Raw genomic sequence first — 24,992 nt, 5'->3', positions numbered from 1 at the left:
CGAGTATGTCAAAAGCTGTGAATTAGGGGATTTTTTTCCTGTTTCTTTTTAGGAGTACAGAGTTCCTGGTAACCTGAAGAAGAAAAAGGCACAAAGCATCCTGCTAAAGGAAATTAATTAGTGAGTGGATGCTGATAAAAGACAAAGAGAACCAGTACAGGAATAGAAATGCCATCTACTACTTATAAGAGCCTAGCATACTGTGGAGAATACAGTGAGATCCTCGGCAGGATCCAAGCTGCAGCAGGACCTCCTTGAACTGCTCTCACTCCACCAACTCCTAGAATTTAAAAAGCATACGGATGTTTATCTCAGGTACTAGTTATTTATTCTGTTCAAACGGGCATAAACACATGCTGAAATTACAGTGACAGTTATTCACAATCCTGTAAGAGAGAATACAGCCAGCAGAGTTATCTCATCTTTCATTCAAGATCACGTTTCCCAAAGTGCACCTGTGGAGCCGAACCCCCGAGGTGGCTAGGAGGTCGGATAGCCACCAGATGGAGCCAGCTGGGCAGTAAACGTGGTCAGGAGAAAATCTCTTCCGGGTCTTACTGCTTCAGTAAGACTAAAACCAGGAGTTTTCTGCATGGTTACTTAGCAAAAACTCACAGAACGCTTGGTGGACTGTGTGGTGTGCTGATTCATGTGTGTAGGTTAATGCTCACCAAAAAAATAGGCACACCATCAGATACTGGCTGGTAACTACATGCAGAATGAAATCTGGATCCAACTGATTACAGCGGCCAACTCCCATTGATTTTAACAGAGTCAAAATTTATTGGAGAGTGTACTGTGATTTACAGTACCTCTTAGAGGATACATTTTGCACAATTATCTCACACTTTCACTATAGTAACTTCTAGCATAGAAAAAATAATGGCATAATATCTGCTGATGTAGTCCTAATAAATTATTAGTGTTTATCCTTAGTTTGAGTTCTGACTTAATAATTCAGTTCAGGATAGACTGATAAAAATTCCCTCCTTCAGTGGTCAGCAGGCTTCATTGTTCTTAATTTTGCTCCTAGGAAAGCTGCTTCCAGCTGGAATTCGGGGGGGGGGGGGGGGGGAACTTCTGCAAACGTATGTGGCATTTTGGTTCTTTGTTCATTTTAGGGATTACATTTGCTCTTTACATCCAAATCATAAAAATCAAGAGCACCAGCAGACCTGTAACATTTTGAGTTGTTAAACAGAGAGTTATTTTATGTGATCATATAAAGCATGGGGAGGTTAAAAAGTCCCCAGTGCAACCACAGGAAAGAGACCAAAATTGTAAGTTATGTTCTTTCCTCTTCGCATCCTGCTTTTTCATCTTCTCAACAAGGAACTGAGGGGAGATGGCTGACTTTAAATCAGAGATGAAATCATAATAAAGACTTAGCTGACAAGGAAACAAAAGCCTCACAATAATCCATTCTTGGAAAACAACAGCTTTCTTAACGTTAGGCAGCAACTTTTTTAGGATTGTGCTGGTGTTCAGAAGCAGCGTGATATTTCCAGAGCCCATATGTGACACGGCTGTTTAACCCTGCCTCAGCTCCTCCTCGATTGCATATGGTGCTGCACCAGCCTCGCACACCGCGCGTTACCGAGCTGATGACTGACCCAGATGAACAGGATACAAAAACACTCTCGGATGAGCCTGCTCGGACCGCGGATGCCCTGATGGTGTTGTGGTAGACAGGCCCTTCCTTCCTCTTTTCCTAAATAGCTCAGATGGGGCTGGGGGACGCTCCTGGAGACCAGCACACCCGGCGGCACGGCCGTGTTGGGGCTCGGCGGCGGCGGGCCCCGGGATGCCCGCAGAGGAGCCTGGCCCCGGGGGTGCGGAGGAGGCGGAGGAACGGCGCCCGGTGCTCGGCGCTCCCCGGAGCTCCGGGTTCGCCCTTGAAGAAAGCTGGGGCGTCGCCAGGGCCGAGCACAGCCTCGGGGAGCTGCGGCGGGTCGCCGAGGAGAGGGCGGGGAAGGAGGGACCGAGCCCGGGGCAGCTCCGCTCCGCCCCTCGCCCCTCAGCCGGGGTCGCCGCCGCGGGCCGCGCTCCTCCCCCGGCGACGTCTCCTGCGGGCCCGGGGCCGCCGGCCGAGGTAGGAGGTCCGGGGCCGGGAGCCCGAGCGGGCCCGAGCGGGCCCGAGGGAGGAGCCGCGGCCGGGGAGGGACGGAGGGGCTCGGCGGCCGCCCGGCCTCTGTCAGCGGAGCGAGCCTGCGGGGGAGGCCGGGGGAGGTGGGCACAAGATGGAGGGGCGGCGGGCACGGGCGCTCCGGCGGGGGGCGGCTGCAGGCCCGGGGTGCGCGGGGCCGGGGCCGAGACGGCGGCGGGCCCCTGGGTGCCGTGTCACCTCCGGGCCGCGGGCTGTGGCCTTCTGACCGCCCTTTTAGGCGTAACGTCTGGTACCGGCGTCGTAGGAGAACTGAAACAAAAAGAAACGCGAAGCGTGGCTGCGGTGGTTGCTGCAGACGGCTTGTATTTTGTGCTCAGCCTGCTGCAGTCAGAAAGATTGCAGTAAATCTTAACGCGCTAAGGGCGTGCCGATTAATTTCACTTTATTTGTGCTTTTGTAGCGAGTCGGAGGAAGCATCCTTAAAGCTGGACCAAATTCAGAAGGTACCGCTGTAACGTGCCGCCCCAGGTGTCTCTACAAGGGAACCAGCTCTGCTATTCAGCTGTTCTCCGAGCGTCAGCCCTTTTTTCTTTCCTGACTGGAAGTCTGGTCCTTTTGGCTTCAGTGCCAGCTAGCTGACGCAAGTGACCTGTAACTCCTGAATATGTTCTCTGAAATGGAAAACCTAGCTAGGAAAAGAAATAAGTTTCTGCTCAATTGATAGATTAAAAAAGACAACTGGGTAGGGCTAGCGTTTTTTAAGCGATAAGAAACTTGTGGCCAGCCCTTCACAGATACTTAATAATTTAGCCAGCTTCTACATCGTACAGGAACCTGATGCTTCATCTTTGGGTTTCTTTGCTCACAAAACGTTATTTCATGTGTATTAGAATTAGGTTGGTTTAGGAAAAGAAGCCAGTTTGAGTGGGGGTGTGTGGGGGACACATTATGGTGCTTGCAGGTGAGCAAGAGGCTGAATTAGGCAGGAAAAAAAAAAGAACAGACTTGATGCAGGAAAGAAACGATGGGTAGATAGTGTTTATTTATTGGTTATTGATACCCATGAGGTTGACTATCTGAGGTAACAATCCCATTTTTCAAATGCAGAATTGTTCATTTTTAGGAATATGCTGAGACATCTCTGTGGCAGAACAGAGCGTTTTCAACTTCTGGTAAACTTTCTGAGTTTCCTGAAGCATTCTGTCATTAAGTCCTCTCAGATGGAGAACCACGGGTTTTGGTAGATGCTAACAACTGTTGCAGGTCTATCCACCCAGGTAGTTAGAGATTCTCTAGCATTTCATTTGACTGCCAACCAAATGTTTAAACCTCAAAATAGTTATACTTTCCTTTATCCCTTCACAACAACCTGTGTATCCTCTGGCTTAGCCATAAAGCATGCAGTAAGTGTTAGCAAAGTTGAGGGGAAACCAATTGCAAAGCAGTTTTCCAGATGAAGAATAAATTGACTTTCTGTAAGAGAAAACGTAAGGGAGAGGGAAAATCTGAAGTAGTTGCTGAACCTGGCTTTGAAAGCTCATCAGGAGCCCAGCTTGCTTTAGGTGTCAGGAAAACTAGGCTCGTGTAGTTAGCTTTGATCCTCAGCAAGATCTGTGTTGTGCTGTCCTGTCAGTGCTGCAAAGCCTTCATACTGAAGAAGTTTGCATGAGAAGTCCTCTGGATTTAGCCCAAAGAGAAGAAGCAAATTCAGCACTCTGGCCATTGGTTTAGTCTGAGATTGTGCTGAGCTGGTGCAAGACACACTCAAGTCGGTTTCCTTCTCGTTGAGAGGAAGAACTGGATTCTGCACCAGTTACAGGTTCAGAGTGCTGGTGTAAATGTTATTCTGGCTGGAAACCTGGTTACTTGTTGCTGTGTTAAAAAGAAATACTTTTCTTCTTGTTTTTCAGCATTACCAGACTAGTGTGCTTTCTACAAGTCATATATTTGTTTTTGTTTTCTTGCTGCTCCAGGAAGAACAGAGCAGCCATTTGTTTATTACTTTGAGCTTGGATTTTATTGAGAGACACAATGGAAGCAGAGCGTGTCACTTTGTCACCAACCAACATGCACTGTTATTCTCATACACTGCTGTGTCCTAAGCCTGACCAAAAAAAAAATTAGGTAAAATTAGGAACTGTGATGTTTTATTTGGGCTGGCATGAAGATGAATGAAGTAGTGAGAGGAATGCAACTATTTGAAGAATTTCCTGCTGTGTGTCTATGGAGCTGTAGAGCATATTTGCTCCCTTTCCCAAAGAGCACATTTTTGTTCCCTGTCAGCAGTGCTTGGGTACTACAAAGATTAGGATAATTTGGAGCCAGCCATTTTAGTGCAAAAGAAAACTTTCACAATAGCTATGTTTTAATACGAAACTGTCTGTGATAGTGCTTCACTTAAACTTTGCGCTGGGGAGAGCTGTTCAAGAAAGACTCACAGTTGGTTCGGGCTGAGGAGGTATTACATGCTGTGTGTGGTAAAATCTGCGCTAGAGACTGGAAAATCAAATGCTTGACTATTAGATAGGGGCAAAGTTACATGTGCAACAATAACTCTGTGCCTTCAGTGTGTATGTGATTATATTTTTAATTGTCGTGTGCTTTCTTTCTTCCTGCAAGACCTTTCCTGATGTGTTGTGCAGAAGGAAAGGTATTTGTGTAACGAGCAAGCTTGTTCTTATTGTTCAGTGCCGAGTCCTTTTGCCTTATTTACTGAACGTTCCTTGGACTCTGCTGTCTGTTTTGAGTTTCTTCATTTCTTCTCTTCATGGGCTTTTCTCTGATCCCAGTGCTCTGAATCACGATGTTTCATTGGTATTGAGCTTACTTTTGCAATATGAGATGAGGATATTTTTAGTATCCCTGTCCTCCTAGTATTAAAATATTTGTAAAGTTGAAAGTATCTTCTTGCTGTACCAAACTCAAAACCAAAGATTTATTTTTCAGTGTTTGTTGTTCTCAAACACTGTATGTAAACAGAGCTGTGGTTGAGTTTGGTCGTTATGGTGAAGGATCAGGATTTTTGCAGATAATCTTTCTAGATTGTAGGTTGGGCGTCTGGAAAAGTTAGAATAGTAACTTCTTTCCAAAACGTGTGGTTTAAGTGGCTGGCTTAACAGCACACAACCATTAGTAGCAAAATAAGGGGTAGGATCTTTTTTTTTTTCAGGGAAGCATTCAGTTTTTTTTTTTTTTTTTTTTTTAAGGAAAGAAGCTATAGTATCTCTTCATCTAGTCTCCTGCCTTGCTCACTGTACTTGCTGACACCTGCAACACTGTGCCATATATGTTCTTTAATATGTAATGTGTGATAATGCCAAAAAGAATTTTTGCCACCGGTGGCATTGGTGGCACTAATGGTTAGCCACATGTGGGGGGATGTCTTGGCAATGAGAGGGTTTGGGTAGTGCCAGCAAGTGAACGAGGTGGAAGAGGCCTGATTCCAGAGAGATCATTCTCTGGGTCAGGCATCTACCCTGGGCTGGAGATTTTTAACTGCATTTAACGGGGCTGTGATTCCATGACTCCTAGAGAGCCAGTGGAGGCAGTGTTTCTATTTGTGGCTCCTTTAGCATAACACAGCTGAAACTGGGAGCTCCTTCTTCATAAACAGCCACGAGCATGCTACCTGCAGCGTTTGCTGCTTTGTGCAGCATCTCCTGGCTCCTGCTGAGTTTCCCGTGGCCCACGTAACTTCCACCTGGGAAGACAGAATGCCCTGGTAGGGTTGCCAGCTCACGCTCTGCTGATGGAATTTTCTGAGGAAGCGTTCCTCTTGACCTGTCCTTTCTGATCTTTCCTATTCTTGTTCCTTTCCCGCCTCTGCCTCCTTGTACAAATGAGAGTTGTTTTGCTTGTCTGGTTGCAGTCCCACCCCCCCGTACACTGACATTCCTGTATTTCTGCTTCCTTTTGGTGTGTCCCGTTTATTCCCAGTCCCAGTTCTCTCTTCTGCCTCCTCTTTCCGTCCCCATGGCTCTTCCTGTCCAGGGCAGTGGTTGAGTCACCATCCCTGGAGGTCTTCCAGAAGCATGTAGATGTAGAACTGAGGAGCATGGTTCAGTGGTGGACTTGTCAGTACTAGGTTAAAAGTTGGACTGGATGGTCTTAGGGGTCTTTTTGAACCTGAGTGATTCTACAATTCCTGCTCACCGTAGCCAGACCTTGGTTCAACAACCCCAATCTTCTGCCAACTGAAATCTTCATGCAAGTGTTTCAACATGTAAGAAAATGGAGCGAAGTAATAACAAGCAAATAATTTATGGCAAGAATTAGGACAAAGAGAAGATACCTGGCAGATCTGTAAATTACAATCTACCAGTTATATTTGAGGCTCTGCTTGGTTGTTCTCCTAGAGCCATGTGCAAGGCTGTATAAACATGGTAATTGCTTGAGACTAAGATAATATGCTGTAGAATCAGATAGAAACTTCAATCTTCCGTTGGTATTACTTGCCCCTCCCTGTTCAGTCTTCTGGATTCATCCTCTGGTCTGTACTGTGGTTTCAGCTGCATTTGCACTACCTATAAGCTATCTGTTTTTGTGGAAGGGAAAGAGAAACATTTTTTTTCTTCTTTTTCCCAGTGACTGTTCCTCTCCTTTATTACTCTGATAGACTCTAGAACTGTAATTCAAAGCAGCAAGAGTTGCATCAACCAAAACTTAACTTAAATATCTTTTTCAGGATCATAACCAGCCAAGATGCCCATCAGGGTTGATGATGTGATGCAGCTGCTGTGCCATGTTTCCCAGGAGAAGGGAATGAAAGCTGCTGTGAAACACTCTGGTCGAGGAGCACTGGTGGCGGGTGCAACAGCGTTTCTTGGGGGCTTGATGGGAGGCCCACCTGGTATCGCTGTAGGTAAGTGTGTTTTGATTTAGGAGTAAGAAGTGTGGTTAAGTCCCTGAGTGAAGAAACTAGTAAGTCTTATGTAGTAGGTACAAGTTGAAGTAAAGGGGTGTGTAGTGGCAGGATTTCATGCAACCGAGCTGTTTCAAGATGGCATTTAGTATTTTAGCTGTTCAGAAGGGTGCTTTTAAGAAGGTGTGCATCAAAAGGCACGTGTAGGTGTTTCCTTTCAGGGTGACAGAGAATTTGCTGATATAAATTCGTTTGCTGAGAACAGAAAAGCATAAAAAGGTTAGAAGTTTAGATAGTATTGGCTCCTTTGAAGCCCTTTGAATGAGCTACTAGAAGTTTGTTTGCTTTAGGTGGGTAGAGTGCTGGTTCCCATATGCTGAGGTGCACCGGTGTCGGAAGTGTAGCACAAACCTGAGAGCAAGCTAACAGGCTCTGAGCTTGTTATTGTGAGCTCTGCTCCGGCACTGCAGTAAGGGAGTGGAAATGGGGGGGTGAGGCAGTGGCAGGAGCGTGAGAGACGGTGGTAGCAGTCATGGCGGGTGAAGAAGAGCAGCAAAATGATGTTTTATTTCTGTATTTTAAAGCTACCTGCTATCCGTTTCTTGGTGAACTTTCTTCCCCCATCTGGGATTCTTTCTAAAAATTACAGAAAGGCTAGAGTCTAATAGTAAAGGACTGTCTCCTCTGTACCTGTTGAACCACACTGCGCTGGGGAGTTTGAAAGGTGCCTCGGCACTGAAGTTGCATGTGCCTCAGCCCTTGAATAGTCTTTGCTCTTGTGAGCACTTCCATAAATTTAAAGGGCTTATTGATATTGGAGTAAATGGCAATCTCTGGGCAGCATTGTAAATTGTGTGAGTTGCTGTTAAAAAGCATTGTTCTGTAAGTTTGGTAGCCCTTTGAAACAGAATGTCAGTGTAGGGCCGTGACACCGACTTTTTGTTGTTAGTGGTCATAATCGTATCAGCCATGTGGGATCGTTCATCTTGATGACCTGGAACCACACTTCTTACCAGAGCATTTCTTGGTCAGCTGGGGTGGGGTGTTGATTTGGTTGGTGAAAGGTTGAATGTGTCTGAATAACCCCACAAAGTTGATGGTCTTAATCTCTGTTAGCTACCTTCTGAGGTGTGGACTTCATGGGTGCAGTGGGAAGCTGCTATTTGGGGCTTGGCAGAAGCAGAAAGCTTTGATCATTCTGGGAATCTATAGTAAGAGATTATATGTTAATGGCCACTGATGAGGCAGTTGTTAGTGCTTGTGTTTTCCTTGGGGAGGGATTTAGGTAATAATAGAGCATATCCTGAGGAGACCAGTGCCTTAAGGAATGCTGTTTTGTTTCTGATTTATAGCTTGAAACTGTTAGCTTTGATTGTGTGGAGTTCCTCTGTGATTGTTGTTGATGGAAAAAGCTGTAAAAATCCTTCTTGGTGCTTTGAGTGAAAATCATGTGTAAACCTTGTTGAAAGTAAACATGCCTCGTCCACACAACTCTGCACTGATTTCTTATACAGATGGGAATGCCTGATGAAGCCTCTGAATAGAAATTCAGGTTTTACCATTATTTGCTAGAGAGTAACATCTCTCTCTGTTTTCTAGGAGGAGCGCTTGGTGGATTGCTTGGTGCCTGGATGAATAGTGGACAGTTCAGGCCAGTCCCTCAGATATTACTGGAATTGCCTCCTACTGAACAGCAGAAACTCTATGATGAAGCAATGGATATACTCAAGCGCTTAGACTGGACAGATGTCGTTCAGCTGACTGCTCTCGTAATGGGAAATGCTAGTCTCCAGCAGAAGTTGGCAGGAGTGGTGATGAATTACCTCTCCAGAGAGCTAAGAGCAGAGATACAGTATGGAGAATAAACCTTTCCAGATCAGGTTTTTACATTGTAATGAATTCTACTCTGCAATTGTGATTCTTCAACGTAGTAATTATTAGTTATTAATTATTAATTATGAAGTTAGGCAGATCTAAGTATTTTTTTCGGTTTTTTTTGTTTGTTGTTTGTGAAACTAGTCTTTTGTATTATCCTGTTATGTAATTATGACTTGCCATGTAATTTTGAATTAATGTGCAACAGAATTGAGTTCAAAATCATTGAAGGGGGAGTTACACTTCTCTTAAGGTAATGCAGCACTAGGTTAAAAAAAAAAATCATTGTATTTTATTTAGGAGATGTAAAGCATTTCCACAAACAGGATTACATTTCTTCTGTAACGGCCCATAGGTGCCAAAGTAGCTAAGGAACACTGAATAATTTTATCTTTTGAGTTCTACAAAGGAGAGTTATGAGAAAGTACTTCTACTGTGAATTCAAAAATCTCAAGCCTTTATTTTTTGAGATATTTTTTCTTGAGTATTCCTTTCTGGAAGAAGTGAAGCCAATACCTAAAGAGACAAAGCAACAGGAAACTACTGTACATAATTAGTTGTTCCTGGTGTCCTAGAACGGGAAGGTATGGCAAGAAGACTATTAAAAGGGGAGGGGGGGGAAATCTGCCATTTTTATACTATCTCTATTATTAGCTTGTCATTTTAGTATCGGTTTCCCACCTGAATCTGAACATCTGGTCCTCTGTTTTCATTAAAATATTCCTAAGAAGCATCGTTATGGCCTATGTTTTGCTTTAGAGTAAATGAACTCTTTAAGAACTGGGCACTTAATACCTTAGCCAGTAGTTCACCATTTGTTTAAAGGCGCTTGAGAAACAAGTTTGTAAGTAGAAAAATGTGCAGATGTACCTTTTTTTTTTTTAATATTGGAAAAAGTGAAACTGCTCTGATAGTTTTGTTTTTCCCCTAAAACAAAGATTTCTCTGTGTGTTTCTTTGAGGTTTATCAAAGTTAAAAGCTTCCCCACTGAAAATTCAACACAAAAGTTGCTGTTGTATACATTTGATTAATTTACTTCTGCAGGTATATGTTGTCATTAGTAAATACAGTTTATTTTCCTGCCTGGAGTGCAGGGCAATGATTCTTCTTATCATTTGAAAAACACTTTTTCAGTGAAGTGAAAGACAGAAGCAAATGGTAAGTGGGAACTTCCTACCTTGTAGTAGTTTCATAATACAAACCTAAAATCAGTGGGTTTTTTTCAGTTTAATTGACAGATTACACACTGCAATTTGCTTTTTTAGGCTTCACATGCTCTGTATACCTATAAAATACTATTTTTATGAAGGCAGATACTTTTATTTGCAATTTTGTGATTATTTCACAAATTAAGTTCACTCTTTCTAAAATAACACCCTGCTAACGGCAGCAGATGACTGAATGATACAGTAAGAGAGAGAGCCTGGCCCTCTTGCAATTGGCAGTTCAAACACAGACGTGAAAAAATTTGACATCCGATTGCGAAGCACACCGTAGAAAAGATGTTGGTTTCAATGAATTTATAGTAGTAGCCACTATTTAAACAGATCACCAGCAGATTTCACAGTGGTTTCAGACATCAGGATAGTGACTTTCATTTTATATTGGTATTCATAAATCGGGGCCCAGAATTCAGGTACAGAATTCATTTGTATGGCTCATGCCAGTGTCATAGCCATGAAATGGAGCTTACATTATGTGAATACCAGTCCTGCTCTGTCCAATGTTACTCTGTTTCCTAGGGTATTCTTTCAAATGCTTTTTATTAGACACTTAGAAATGTTAAACTGTTTTTAATCACAAACTTTCAGCCTTCACTGTAGTGTATAGGGATTATGAGCTATAAGTATATGAAGAGGAACCTAGTCTAAGTTGTTCAGAATTTTTTTGGGGGCCAGTCTAGCTTATGTTAAACCTTACTGCCACTGAGCTCTTGAGGAGCTTCATACTCTGTGCTACAGAGTAACATGCTCTTAGCCATTATAAATTGAACTTGCACAGGTTTTCAGGTGACTTGAAGTAGAGTCAAAAAGAAGTGATTGAATTGTTTGTTCTCTGTATCACTATTTAATAGGTTTAATGTACATGGAACTCCTTGGAAGGTGGCAGCTACCTGTTTTCAGAGTGGTAGGAGTAGGCTTGCAGCAAGATTTGCAGTTTGGTCTGAAATACTGTTCACTGCTGGTAATAGAAGAAGAAAGAATGCAGCTCAGCTGTTCATCTCAAGTGAGTTTGGACATACAAGAAGTAGTAAATAACCACCTGTAGTGAAGGAGACCTTGATATGTAGCTACTGTGGGAGAATGGGCATGGGAACCCACAACATTCAATGTTTTTATTTTAACAATTTATGGCAGTTCATGCTGTTGAATGCTGCAGAAAGATCAAATTATTCCATATATTTCTGACTACGGACTCAGGCTATAGTGTCCAGGTCACCACAGTATTTGCATCTTAGCATTATTGGGGTATTTGGGCAAGTTAAAAGAACTGTTCAGCAAATTTGATCATCTGAGGAAAAGACCTGTGCGAGAATGCGTTAATATCAATCTGTTACTGTTCTTCGGTACATACGTGGTTGTCCACCTCTGCATCCCTTGTCATTATTGGAAACAGCCACAGGCAGGGGATGACATCCTCTGAAATCTATTCCAGCTGTATAATGTCCAGGCTAAGTGTAGGACAGAGACATCACCTAGGAAACAAGGTAAAGCAGTGCCAGCAGTTTCAGGAAGCAGCTGAGAGAGTCACTATGGGGAGATGTACATATTTATATAACGAATCCATCTGTGATGCTGGTTATTAACCTGTGTTGGTGGTAGATGTGACAGAATCAAGCTAGATTTTTCACTGGCAGATGGTGTATTTTTAGGTAATTTTTCTCCTCTGTTCTTTTTTTTAGCTATCTGATTTAAAAATGGAAATCAAGCATAATTATCAAGTGTTACGTTAGCAAAGAGAGGGAATTTTTATTTATATGCTTTATTTAAAAGTAATCCTGAATTCCAACATAGATCAACATAGAATAGTCATTGAGATATGCCATCTAGTGGCAATTAGCTTAATTCTTAAATTCAGCCTATCTCTGCTGCCTCTATGGATAACACAGCTATTTATTTCTATAAAAAGTGGGGATAATTTTATTTTTTCTATTAATCTGTTAAATCCTTGGCTTCAATGAATTTGCATTAGATCACAAATATCAGCCCAGCTATGACTAGAATTCAAGTACATTCCCTGATTAAGTTTTTTTTCTTTTTTAGTGGTATTTATCTCGTGAGCTATGACTGCCTGAAGTTTACTGCAGCTGTGTGTCACTTTTCATTGCAATGAGAAAATGCCCAATCAGCAAGAGGAGGGCAGTTCTGCCCTTATGATTACTGAAGGACAGGTGGATTTTGTGAGCTGAGCACCAGCCAGTTTGGAAAGAATGAATGACCACTGGTGAGTTGACAAGCCAGGTGAAGCCACATGCTCTGCCTGGGCCCTGCTGCCTTAGGAACAGTGCTTACCACTCACATATGGCTGGCTGGTCCGTGCTTAATTGCTGTTCATGTGGGTCCTGCTCCCCTCTGGGCTTCAAAGCTGTCGTTTTGATACCTGCTATTATCATCAAGTCGGAAAGACTTAGTTTATAAGCAGCATTAAGTCATTTCTTGGTGAAGTTTACCAGCCACGTCTCATACTGTTTGTGGTTAACCAGCCTCTATTCCTGACAGCTTTCGTTTTGTGTAAGCCTAGTTTTCACAGCTCATGTTTTTGTTAAGTCAGTGCTTCATAGATTTCCATTGCAAGTCAAGTATTTGCTATGAAATCCAAATAAGTTACAAAAAATTTAGACATACTAAAGACTGGGCAGTTTCTGAGAATCCTATGAAATTTCTGTGCTGCTGCATTGCCAAGTCAGTCATCCAACAGGAACAGCAGTATTAGAAAGCTGTGTGACACAAAGAGCCTCCCTCAGCTGAACGCTGCTTTGGGAGAGGCTTCTGGTTGGGAGAGGCTTCTGGTACAGCACTACGATGTGTCTGTTTTGAGAGGCTTGCACGTGATTTTCCCTTTGAGCCTTCTACAATTGCTTACTGAAGATTCCAGTGTCTTTGCCAGGTTTGTTAAAATTGTTCAGTTTGTTCCTCTAGAAAATCACATAAAAGTCACTGACAGTATTTGTGTTCATGCAGCAAAAGAGCAAAACTCATGCTTCTTTTATAGCTAAAATCAAAATTGGTTCAAACAGAGAACAAGTTTAATAAACAATGATGACAGGAGCAAGGTGAATGACAGGCATCCACTTTTCACACCAGAGAACTGCTTAAAAAGGAAGTTAAAAAAAGATTTAACTGTGAACTGATTTGGATATTATTTGGTTAATAGTGTACACACAATGCAACCCGTTTATTACCCTACTATTACCTAATTAACAAAAAAACAAATATCCTCCATGTCAAAGGTAGGTAAATCATTCAAATATTGGTCTATGCTACATGCACTACTGAAATTTTAGTTCAGCTGGCTTTTGCTTTGCAGGCCAATGTTCTGTTAGTAACTTTAGCAACTGCCAAGCCCGTTCATGATGGCAGGACAATGCTGTTGCATAGCAATGCTCTCAGAATTCCAGCTTTACACGTACCAGTGGTAAAGAGAAGCTGAACATTGCGTTAGGTTAAGTGAGGCCCAAGAGCACCCTTGTCCTTGGCAGGCTTAAGGAGTGTTTGGCTGTGAGAATTCTGTCCTTGCGAGTCACTGTCAGAGTGCAGACTTTCTGAAGGGTCTTGTTCCCAACTGCATCTGAGAATTCTAAGCTCAGTCCTCTGGGACTCTCCTCTCCAAGAGGAGAACTAGAACCAGACCTTCAGCTAAGGACAGGGAACAGGGTGCTAGAGTGGTGCACCATGGTGGCATGCTCTGCTGGCTGCGGCATTGGCTAATTATCATCATATCATATCATATATAGAATGGTTCAGCTTGGAAGGGACCTTAAAGATCATCTAGTTCCAACCCCCTGCCATAGTGTTCTGCAGTGTGTATGCCTTGCCAACAGAGGAGGGTCTGCTGGCTCAGAGAGTTTGTCTTTGTCACATCAGTTCTCACCTCTTACCCTAGCATGCAAGGTAACACAAAGCAGCATTATGTTGGCAGTTTTTGAAGGTCATCTCCCTGTTCTTCCAGGACTGCAAAGCAGTGGCTGTAAAGGGCTTTGCTGGTGAAGAGCAGTCACAAACCTGAGTCTTCATCTTTCAAATACAACTCATGAGCTGCTGACAAGAGGGGGTGCTGTGTAGCTGTCTTTGTAGGGTTTCCTTCTTTCCAGGGACAAAAATAGTATCTGGGTTTCCTCTAGGTGCAGGCTGGTTCTCTTCCCTCCCTGCCTGTGCTGCAAGTGCCTTCTCACTTTGAACAAAGGATTGTTTTGGAGACAAGTTTTGCTGATCGACTTCTGGCAGATTGTTTAAGGAAACTGACTGATCTGCTGCAGCAAGAATTTTCTGGGTGACTTGGGCAGTCACTCAGCTCCCCTGAGTGACCTGCTTTTAGGTGGGATGGCAATGACAGTGCCAAGTTACTGGTGGAGAGCTGTGCAAGGTGACAATTACGTCAGCATTGTGTTGTTATTATTTGAGCATTTTGTGCAATATTGTTTGAGATATTTCCAGTTGTGTGGTGTGTGATACTGTCCACTATAACTTGATTATATTCCACTGTACCCTGGCAGAACTGCATTCCCTTTTTATAGCTTGCACTTCATAGCTCCTGTCGTATGTGTTTCAGTGCACCAAAACACAGGTGAGTAGGAATTGGTGCTATCACCTCCTCCTGTTAACATTCATCTCACTTTTAGAGAGGAAAGCTCATGGTCCAGAGGGCTTGGGTGTGCTAGGATAGCTCTTCTTTGGAAGTGAAATTCTGCTCAGTACACATAGCGTAAAAAGCTACCAAGATTCAACTTGTTCATATTTCTTTCAGATGACAGCTATTTGATGATTGCAACCCAGTGACTAGATGATGATGGTTAGTATGCCTTTTTCCTTTTTGGTTGTTTTATAGAAAATTATTGTTATAAAACTAAGTAATAGATCTCATGGAAGGGACAGGTGATTGTATTATTCAAAGTCACTAAGCAAATTGATTTTATACAGTCATACTCCCATGATGTATCTTTTCAAATAGTCTGACCAGGATTGCTTCTGTATAACATGAAGGACAAGTCAAATCTTCATCTCCCAGCTTCTTCTTGATTGCCAATGATGAATTAACTTTTTGGGCTAATCTTTTATCTCCCTTAAGATATCTTTTATAATCTTTTACTATTGTTTTACTGTTAGCCTTTCTGTTATCCCGTTAGCCCACTGGGTTAATAGAAGGAATGGCATGTGTGATTTGCTGCCACCTTTGACATCGTCTTTGTATCAGAGTGCAGGGTTTTCTGTTAGCAAGAAGTCTGTGCTGTGGTCTTACTGGAGAGGGGTCTTCTGGGCTCAATGGAAACAGCACACCCTTCAACTTGATGAAAGGGCACCCCTTCTAATCAATATAGGCTTCTTTTTTAATTGATGTTCTGGTGTTTTGGTGTTTTCACACACACCTATTTCCAGTCGTACACCATTTATACCAATTTCAGTTAAAAAATATGCAATTTCATGTGGAAATTCACTTCCTTCCCCCTTTTTTTTTTCTCCCCAGTTACTGCAGCAGCTTAAGCAGTGATAACAGGGGAAATATGGCCAGGTTCACAGGGTTTATCCTGTGTGCAGATGCATTGGTACATTGGTATGACCTATTGAGCTCTGTCTACACTAGCAGTTTAGCAGCAACAGCGCAACTAGATGATGACTGCTGGCAACGTAAAAGGAATGCATAGTTTTCCCCTGGAGTAAATGCTCTTATGGAGAAAGCACTAGCTTCTTAGAAAGGCTGATGTTGCTTGACCAGCTGATATATAACTCAAGACTAATTGAATAGCAGACTTTCAGCAGGGTTAGAAAGCTTTAAAAAATAATAATAATAATAAAAGAGCTTTGTATTGCAGTGAACTAAAGCTATTAGACCCTAATTAAAACATGAGGTTTCATCTTTACCTTTCTAGAGATCACAGAAATCTATGTATTTTTCAGGGTGTAAGCCAGAAATCAAACATTCACCACATAATTGCAGTAAGTCCATGCTAACACTTCTCATTAAGTATGATTTATGAATTCCAAAAGAGCCGAAGAGATAAATATATGAAACTATTCTGAAGTCTGCAAAAATGAAAGCATTTGTTTCTTTGGATGATTATGCAGCAGCTTTTGACATTTGATAAAGACATTGCGTTTCAACATCTGTACCTTTGTGATCCTCTCAAAATGGTGTGGTTTCATCTAATATCACTGGTGATCTTTCAAGAATGATACTGTTTCGTCTGTCTGCAGAGAAAGTAGTGTGGCTTGGTGGAAAGGCCCATTTTGCTGGGCCTTTCAAGAGAGGTGTTGGCTCTTCTGCTTGTATGCTGGGTGACGTTGAGTAACTTACCGTCTCTTTCCTGAATGCATTTTCTTTACACACTTTACAATCTATCAATAGGAAATGGTGTGTTACAAAAAATGTAATAGTACTATTATTCGGATAATTTGGAGCCAGCCATTTTAGTGCAAAAGAAAACTTTCACAATAGCTATGTTTTAATACGAAACTGTCTGTGATAGTGCTTCACTTAAACTTTGCGCTGGGGAGAGCTGTTCAAGAAAGACTCACAGTTGGTTCGGGCTGAGGAGGTATTACATGCTGTGTGTGGTAAAATCTGCGCTAGAGACTGGAAAATCAAATGCTTGACTATTAGATAGGGGCAAAGTTACATGTGCAACAATAACTCTGTGCCTTCAGTGTGTATGTGATTATATTTTTAATTGTCGTGTGCTTTCTTTCTTCCTGCAAGACCTTTCCTGATGTGTTGTGCAGAAGGAAAGGTATTTGTGTAACGAGCAAGCTTGTTCTTATTGTTCAGTGCCGAGTCCTTTTGCCTTATTTACTGAACGTTCCTTGGACTCTGCTGTCTGTTTTGAGTTTCTTCATTTCTTCTCTTCATGGGCTTTTCTCTGATCCCAGTGCTCTGAATCACGATGTTTCATTGGTATTGAGCTTACTTTTGCAATATGAGATGAGGATATTTTTAGTATCCCTGTCCTCCTAGTATTAAAATATTTGTAAAGTTGAAAGTATCTTCTTGCTGTACCAAACTCAAAACCAAAGATTTATTTTTCAGTGTTTGTTGTTCTCAAACACTGTATGTAAACAGAGCTGTGGTTGAGTTTGGTCGTTATGGTGAAGGATCAGGATTTTTGCAGATAATCTTTCTAGATTGTAGGTTGGGCGTCTGGAAAAGTTAGAATAGTAACTTCTTTCCAAAACGTGTGGTTTAAGTGGCTGGCTTAACAGCACACAACCATTAGTAGCAAAATAAGGGGTAGGATCTTTTTTTTTTTTTTTCAGGGAAGCATTCAGGTTTTTTTTTTGTTTTTGTTTTTTTTAAGGAAAGAAGCTATAGTATCTCTTCATCTAGTCTCCTGCCTTGCTCACTGTACTTGCTGACACCTGCAACACTGTGCCATATATGTTCTTTAATATGTAATGTGTGATAATGCCAAAAAGAATTTTTGCCACCGGTGGCACTAATGGTTAGCCACATGTGGGGGGATGTCTTGGCAATGAGAGGGTTTGGGTAGTGCCAGCAAGTGAACGAGGTGGAAGAGGCCTGATTCCAGAGAGATCATTCTCTGGGTCAGGCATCTACCCTGGGCTGGAGATTTTTAACTGCATTTAACGGGGCTGTGATTCCATGACTCCTAGAGAGCCAGTGGAGGCAGTGTTTCTATTTGTGGCTCCTTTAGCATAACACAGCTGAAACTGGGAGCTCCTTCTTCATAAACAGCCACGAGCATGCTACCTGCAGCGTTTGCTGCTTTGTGCAGCATCTCCTGGCTCCTGCTGAGTTTCCCGTGGCCCACGTAACTTCCACCTGGGAAGACAGAATGCCCTGGTAGGGTTGCCAGCTCACGCTCTGCTGATGGAATTTTCTGAGGAAGCGTTCCTCTTGACCTGTCCTTTCTGATCTTTCCTATTCTTGTTCCTTTCCCGCCTCTGCCTCCTTGTACAAATGAGAGTTGTTTTGCTTGTCTGGTTGCAGTCCCACCCCCCCGTACACTGACATTCCTGTATTTCTGCTTCCTTTTGGTGTGTCCCGTTTATTCCCAGTCCCAGTTCTCTCTTCTGCCTCCTCTTTCCGTCCCCATGGCTCTTCCTGTCCAGGGCAGTGGTTGAGTCACCATCCCTGGAGGTCTTCCAGAAGCATGTAGATGTAGAACTGAGGAGCATGGTTCAGTGGTGGACTTGTCAGTACTAGGTTAAAGGTTGGACTGGATGGTCTTAGGGGTCTTTTTGAACCTGAGTGATTCTACAGTTCCTGCTCACCGTAGCCAGACCGTGGTTCAACAACCCCAATCTTCTGCCAACTGAAATCTTCATGCAAGTGTTTCAACATGTAAGAAAATGGAGCGAAGTAATAACAAGCAAATAATTTATGGCAAGAATTAGGACAAAGAGAAGATACCTGGCAGATCTGTAAATTACAATCTACCAGTTATATTTGAGGCTCTGCTTGGTTGTTCTCCTAGAGCCATGTGCAAGGCTGTATAAACATGGTAATTGCTTGAGACTAAGATAGTATGCTGTAGAATCAGATAGAAACTTCAATCTTCCGTTGGTATTACTTGCCCCTCCCTGTTCAGTCTTCTGGATTCATCCTCTGGTCTGTACTGTGGTTTCAGCTGCATTTGCACTACCTATAAGCTATCTGTTTTTGTGGAAGGGAAAGAGAAACTTTTTTTTTCTTCTTTTTCCCAGTGACTGTTCCTCTCCTTTATTACTCTGATAGACTCTAGAACTGTAATTCAAAGCAGCAAGAGTTGCATCAACCAAAACTTAACTTAAATATCTTTTTCAGGATCATAACCAGCCAAGATGCCCATCAGGGTTGATGATGTGATGCAGCTGCTGTGCCATGTTTCCCAGGAGAAGGGAATGAAAGCTGCTGTGAAACACTCTGGTCGAGGAGCACTGGTGGCGGGTGCAACAGCGTTTCTTGGGGGCTTGATGGGAGGCCCACCTGGTATCGCTGTAGGTAAGTGTGTTTTGATTTAGGAGTAAGAAGTGTGGTTAAGTCCCTGAGTGAAGAAACTAGTAAGTCTTATGTAGTAGGTACAAGTTGAAGTAAAGGGGTGTGTAGTGGCAGGATTTCATGCAACCGAGCTGTTTCAAGATGGCATTTAGTATTTTAGCTGTTCAGAAGGGTGCTTTTAAGAAGGTGTGCATCAAAAGGCACGTGTAGGTGTTTCCTTTCAGGGTGACAGAGAATTTGCTGATATAAATTCGTTTGCTGAGAACAGAAAAGCATAAAAAGGTTAGAAGTTTAGATAGTATTGGCTCCTTTGAAGCCCTTTGAATGAGCTACTAGAAGTTTGTTTGCTTTAGGTGGGTAGAGTGCTGGTTCCCATATGCTGAGGTGCACCGGTGTCGGAAGTGTAGCACAAACCTGAGAGCAAGCTAACAGGCTCTGAGCTTGTTATTGTGAGCTCTGCTCCGGCACTGCAGTAAGGGAGTGGAAATGGGGGGGTGAGGCAGTGGCAGGAGCGTGAGAGACGGTGGTAGCAGTCATGGCGGGTGAAGAAGAGCAGCAAAATGATGTTTTATTTCTGTATTTTAAAGCTACCTGCTATCCGTTTCTTGGTGAACTTTCTTCCCCCATCTGGGATTCTTTCTAAAAATTACAGAAAGGCTAGAGTCTAATAGTAAAGGACTGTCTCCTCTGTACCTGTTGAACCACACTGCGCTGGGGAGTTTGAAAGGTGCCTCGGCACTGAAGTTGCATGTGCCTCAGCCCTTGAATAGTCTTTGCTCTTGTGAGCACTTCCATAAATTTAAAGGGCTTATTGATATTGGAGTAAATGGCAATCTCTGGGCAGCATTGTAAATTGTGTGAGTTGCTGTTAAAAAGCATTGTTCTGTAAGTTTGGTAGCCCTTTGAAACAGAATGTCAGTGTAGGGCCGTGACACCGACTTTTTGTTGTTAGTGGTCATAATCGTATCAGCCATGTGGGATCGTTCATCTTGATGACCTGGAACCACACTTCTTACCAGAGCATTTCTTGGTCAGCTGGGGTGGGGTGTTGATTTGGTTGGTGAAAGGTTGAATGTGTCTGAATAACCCCACAAAGCTGATGGTCTTAATCTCTGTTAGCTACCTTCTGAGGTGTGGACTTCATGGGTGCAGTGGGAAGCTGCTATTTGGGGCTTGGCAGAAGCAGAAAGCTTTGATCATTCTGGGAATCTATAGTAAGAGATTATATGTTAATGGCCACTGATGAGGCAGTTGTTAGTGCTTGTGTTTTCCTTGGGGAGGGATTTAGGTAATAATAGAGCATATCCTGAGGAGACCAGTGCCTTAAGGAATGCTGTTTTGTTTCTGATTTATAGCTTGAAACTGTTAGCTTTGATTGTGTGGAGTTCCTCTGTGATTGTTGTTGATGGAAAAAGCTGTAAAAATCCTTCTTGGTGCTTTGAGTGAACATCATGTGTAAACCTTGTTGAAAGTAAACACGCCTCGTCCACACAACTCTGCACTGATTTCTTATACAGGTGGGAATGCCTGATGAAGCCTCTGAATAGAAATTCAGGTTTTACCATTATTTGCTAGAGAGTAACATCTGTCTCTTTTTCGTAGGAGGAGCGCTTGGTGGATTGCTTGGTGCCTGGATGTCTTATAGACAGTTTAGACCGGTCCCTCAGATTTTATTGGAATTGCCTCCTGCTGAGCAGCAGAAACTCTATGAGGAAGCCATGGCTATTCTCAAGCGCTTAGACTGGACAGATGTCGTTCAGCTGACTGCTCTCGTAATGGGAAATGCTAGTCTCCAGCAGAAGTTGGCAGGAGTGGTGATGAATTACCTCTCCAGAGAGCTAAAAGCAAAGATACAGCATGGATAATAAACCTCTCCAGATCAGGTTTTTACATTGTAATGAATTCTACTCTGGCAATTGTGATTTTTCAAAATAGTAATTATTAGTTATAGTTATTAATTATGAATGTAGGCAAATCTAAGTATCTTTTTTGTTTGTTTGTTTTTGTGAAGCTAGTCTTTTGTATTATCCTGTTATGTAATTATGACTTGCCATGTAATTTTGAATTATTGTGCACTGGGATTGAGTTCAAAATCATTGAAGGGGGAGTTACACTTCTCTTAAGGTAATGCAGCACTAGGTAAAATTTCATTTAAAAAAATCATAAATTTCATTTAAAATGTCATTATATGTTATTTAGAAGTTGTAATCCTGTTTATGGAAATGGTTTAAACCATAAGTAGCTGAGGCATGTTGAAAAATTTTACCTGCCAAGTCCTACAAAGAAGAAAGTACTTCTACTTTAAATTCAAAAATCTCAAGCCTTTCTTTATTCTTTGAAATATTTTTTTGAGTATTGCTTTCTGTAAGAAGTGAAACCAATACCTAAACAAACTTAAAGGAACAAGAAATGGAACTGTACAAAATTGTTACTGGTGTCCTAGGGAAGACATGGCAAGACTATTTAAAGGGGGGGGGGGGGAGGGGGAAGGGAAGGAGAGAAAGCAAATCATAGAATAATTAAGGTTGGAAAAGACCTTAAAGATCATCTGGTCCAACCATCTCCCCACCACCAATGTCACCCACTAAACCATGTCCCTTAGCACCACGTCCAACCTTTCTTTAAACACCCCCAGGGACATTGACGCCACCAGCTCCCTGGATGACCCGTTCCAATGCCTAACTACTCCTTCCGAGATGAAATGTCTTCTGTTTTCCAACCTAAACCTCCCCTGGTGCCACTTGAGGCCATTCCCTCTAGTCCTATTGCGAGTTACCTATGAGAAGAGAATGACCCCCAGCTCCCCACAACTTCCTTTCAGGTGGTTGTAGAGAGCAACAACATCCCTCCTGAGCCTCCTCCAGACTAAGCAACCCCAGTTCCCTCAGCTGCTCCTCACAGGACTTGTGTTCCAGATCCTTCACCAGCTTTGTAGTCCTCCTCTGGACATGTTCCAGGGCCTTGATGTCCTTCTTGCAGTGATGGGCCCAAAACTGAACACAGTACTCGAGGTGCGGCCTCACCAGAGCAGAGTACAGGGGGCTGATCACCTCTCTGGTCCTGCTGGTTACATTATTCCTGATACAAGCCAGGATGCCGTTGGCTTCCCTGGCCACCTCGTGCAGCCTTGAGGACTCCTGTGGCCCTGAAGCTCTCTCTTAGGACCTTCTGAAAGACTGGCAGGGCCTTGCAGTGTCCTCTAGCACCCCCTGAAGGCGTTGGGGTACTCTCCAGTGCTCTCTACAGTCCCCTACAGTGCCCCGTGCTGTGCCCTAGTGCCCCCTACAGGCCTCCCAACACTCCCAGTGCACTCTAGCATCTGCTACTGGTTACCCAGTGCGGCCTGGAGGCCTGCCAGTGCACTCCACTGCATCCTGGGTGCCCTCGGAGCCTCCTCCCGCACCCTGGGGCCTCCCAGGCCCCTTGCTGTAGTCTACTGCCCTCTGGAGACCTCGCAGGGCTCTCTAGTGCTCTCTAGGGCACCCTGAAGGCCTCCCAAGGTCCCACAGGTTGCTCTAACGCCAGCTAGAGGCCTTGCGAGGCTCTCTCCAGTGTCCTCTAAGGTGCCCTAAAGGCCTTCCAGTGCTCACTACATGCCTCCCATCAATCTCCAGTCCACCCTAGAGACCGTGCGTGTCTAGCAGGAGCACACAGTGCACTCTAGTTTCCTCTGAAATCCTCACAGTGGCCCCTAGTGTCCTCTAGGATGCCCTAGAGGCCCCCCAGTACAGCCTTCAGGCCTCTGATGGCCCTCAGTGTGCTCTAGTGTCCTCTGCAGGCCTCCCAGGGCTTCCAAGTGCCCTCTATCACATCCAAATTCTTCCCAACCCACACCCAGTTTCCTCTAGGATACTCTTAGAGGCCATCCAGTTCTCCCCAGTGCACTCTGGAGAGCATTAGAAGCCTCCCAGTGCACCCTACATTCTTCCAGGGCCTCCCAGTGGAGTCTTGCACACCCTGAAATCCTCCCAGTGGTCCTAGGTGTGCTCTAACACTCCCTGGAGACCTCTCAGGGCTCTTCAGTGTGCTCTAGGGAACATGCAAGGCTACCCAGGGTCCCCCAGAGAGCTCCAGTACAAGCTAGAGGCCTCAAAGGGCTCCCTGCTGTCCTCCACAGGAAACAAATGCCTCCCAGTTCTCACTGGAGGCCTCCAGTGGCCCTTTGCTCCACTCTAGATCCTCCACAGGTCTACTACGGCCACCCAGTGCACTCCAGCTCCCCCTGACTATCTTCCAGTGACCCCTAGTGCACTCTAGAATGCTCTAGAGGCTTCCCAGTGCACCCTTGAGGCCTCCTGTGGCCCTCCAGTGCTCTCTAGGACCTTCTGGAGGCCTAAGGAGCCTTCTAACCCTAATTATGACCCTAACCCAACAACAGCCCCACTTAAGTCTCACATGAAATAGTGCTCACAACGGAAGCCTTTTGGTAGACCTCCACTTCCTTTGGCAGCCTTTACACAACCCCACTCACAACAGGACTCTGCGCTTTCTCTCTTTCTGACCCTAACTGTTACCCTAATTATGACCCTAATTGGATCTGTTTTTGTTGGTTTCCATAAAAGGGGATTGCTTGCTTTTTCCCAGCCATTCTCTCCAGGAATCTGTATATAAAAATATTCGTTCTATAACCACATTGAACAGTCTTGCATTGCCTGGCAGACATTTGTGTACTTGAGGCTTTCTTCAGCCTCTGAAGTTTATAGGAGCTTGTGCGGCTGCTGAGTCTAATCCTTCCTTCAGTCTTTTGTGTCCCCAGCCCAGGCCCTGGGGGACTTGGGCTGTTGACAGCGGCTGTAGCACATCCCACTTGAGTAAAGGTCAAAGATGAGCTTTCACTTTGTACCACTAATGATAAGTAGCAATGAGGATAATAAGGAGCTCTCTTGTAGCGCTTTACATCTTCAAAGTGCTCTAGCGATACTAATTAATCTGCCAAGTAGCCTTGTGACAAAGGTATGTATTTTTCTATGCGTAATTTAACTGTACTATATTGTTATGCAATAAAACAAAACAGGATGATTAGATTCAGGAAATCAATTAACCAACTATTCTTTGCTTATATCCTTGACACCCCAACAACTGAGCCAACTTCAAAGCTGTCCTATTTCTTTTGGTTAGTTTTGGCACAACTTGGGGAACCTCAAATATTCATGCAAAGCAGCACAATGCCAAGTGTTTAACAAAGTGGCTCCAGTGTTTTGCAGTAGTTCATTTCCATTTATGTACACCCATCTCTTAACACTGTCTGGTAGATGTGGTCCCAGTGCCACTGGAACCTAAGTTAAACCTGGGCACTGTGCTATGCTTAATTGAAGAGCCCCATTTTGTGTGCTAATGGTGCTTTATTGTACTTATTATTAGTAATTATTAGTATTGTGTGTGTACTGGTCACAACAGAAACCAGGGTCACGCTGAGTGCTGGTGCTGTGCTGACCTGTCAAGTAAGAGTGCACAAGCTCTATTTTAACTGCAGGATTTCAATGCCTTTCTGCACAGCTAAATCATCTGCTCCAAGTACTCCAGTGTCTGCTATCTTCTGTCTGCGTCTACTGCTAGCATGAACTTGAGTGACTGATCAGTAGAATGGTAGGTATTGTTTAGTATTGATAAACATCCATTGAAGAAAGATAACCCTGATTATATAGTCATAATGCTGATCTCTGAAAGACCTATTTCCTCTCAGGAAAGAGCCTGAGGTCACTGTGGACAGATTTGTGAAAATATAAGCTTAGTGCTCAGCAGCAGATCAGAAGGCAAATAGAAAGGCCAGATGAGGAAGAACACCGAGAAAAAGGCAGTAAACATTGTTATGTCACTGAATAAACCCAGGTTGCAACCACATTTTGAGCACTCTGTACAGTCTGCTTGACTGTCTCTGATTAGTCCTTCTTGAGACAAAAAGAACATTATAGAGCTAGAAGAGATTCAGAGAAGGATAACGTGGTATGGAAGTGCATCTGAGTAAAGAGATTTTGAACAGTCTGAAACTGTTCAACCTGG

General features: G+C 43.5%; 2 protein-coding genes across 12 annotated transcripts in view; both read left to right on the top strand.

Moving 5' to 3' along the window:
• The first annotated feature begins 263 nt into the window (after positions 1 to 263).
• Positions 264 to 9,576, top strand: LOC308176290 (protein C19orf12 homolog). 7 transcript variants are annotated; one of them, XM_080551841.1, is made up of 4 exons: positions 1,714 to 2,092; positions 2,568 to 2,635; positions 6,792 to 6,968; positions 8,568 to 9,576. In XM_080551841.1, the coding sequence occupies exons 3-4, from the start codon at positions 6,809 to 6,811 to the stop codon at positions 8,831 to 8,833; spliced, it is 426 nt and encodes a 141-aa protein (XP_080407967.1). In that variant the 5' UTR covers positions 1,714 to 2,092; positions 2,568 to 2,635; positions 6,792 to 6,808; the 3' UTR covers positions 8,834 to 9,576. The 7 variants fall into 7 exon arrangements, with proteins under 7 accessions (XP_080407968.1, XP_080407967.1, XP_080407965.1 ...); XM_080551837.1 differs by having other exon boundaries at positions 1,716 to 2,092; positions 2,568 to 2,610; XM_080551838.1 differs by lacking the exon at positions 1,714 to 2,092 and adding an exon at positions 2,126 to 2,229 and having other exon boundaries at positions 2,568 to 2,610.
• A 139-nt stretch (positions 9,577 to 9,715) lies between these two features.
• Positions 9,716 to 24,992, top strand: part of LOC308176291 (protein C19orf12 homolog) — an 85,663-nt gene continuing 70,386 nt past the window's right edge. The window contains exons 1-6 of one of the 5 annotated variants that reach the window (XR_013938210.1): positions 9,716 to 11,069; positions 12,107 to 12,287; positions 14,808 to 14,852; positions 18,819 to 18,995; positions 20,595 to 20,875; positions 24,489 to 24,578. Coding sequence is in view for 4 of the 5 variants with exons in the window: in XM_080551844.1 (XP_080407970.1) it covers positions 18,836 to 18,995; positions 20,595 to 20,857 (423 nt within the window). In the remaining variant the exon portion in view is untranslated. Of the gene's footprint in view, positions 11,070 to 12,106; positions 12,288 to 14,807; positions 14,853 to 14,876; positions 18,996 to 20,594; positions 21,307 to 24,488; positions 24,579 to 24,992 lie in introns of those variants that run through there. The other 4 variants (XM_080551844.1, XM_080551845.1, XM_080551847.1 and 1 more) reach the window with 4 other exon arrangements.

This window comes from Anser brachyrhynchus, assembly GCF_964034855.1.
Source record: "Anser brachyrhynchus genome assembly, chromosome: 12".
Lineage (NCBI taxonomy): Eukaryota > Metazoa > Chordata > Aves > Anseriformes > Anatidae > Anser > Anser brachyrhynchus.
This window is presented reverse-complemented; position numbering and strand designations above follow the sequence as displayed.

Coding starts and splice junctions, on each gene's coding strand:
- LOC308176290 (XM_080551842.1), top strand. CDS start 6,809: ATGCCCATCAGGGTTGATGATGTGATGCAGCTGCTGTGCCATGTTTCC. Junction 6,969..8,567: donor CCCACCTGGTATCGCTGTAG/GTAAGTGTGTTT, acceptor TCTGTTTTCTAG/GAGGAGCGCTTGGTGGATTG.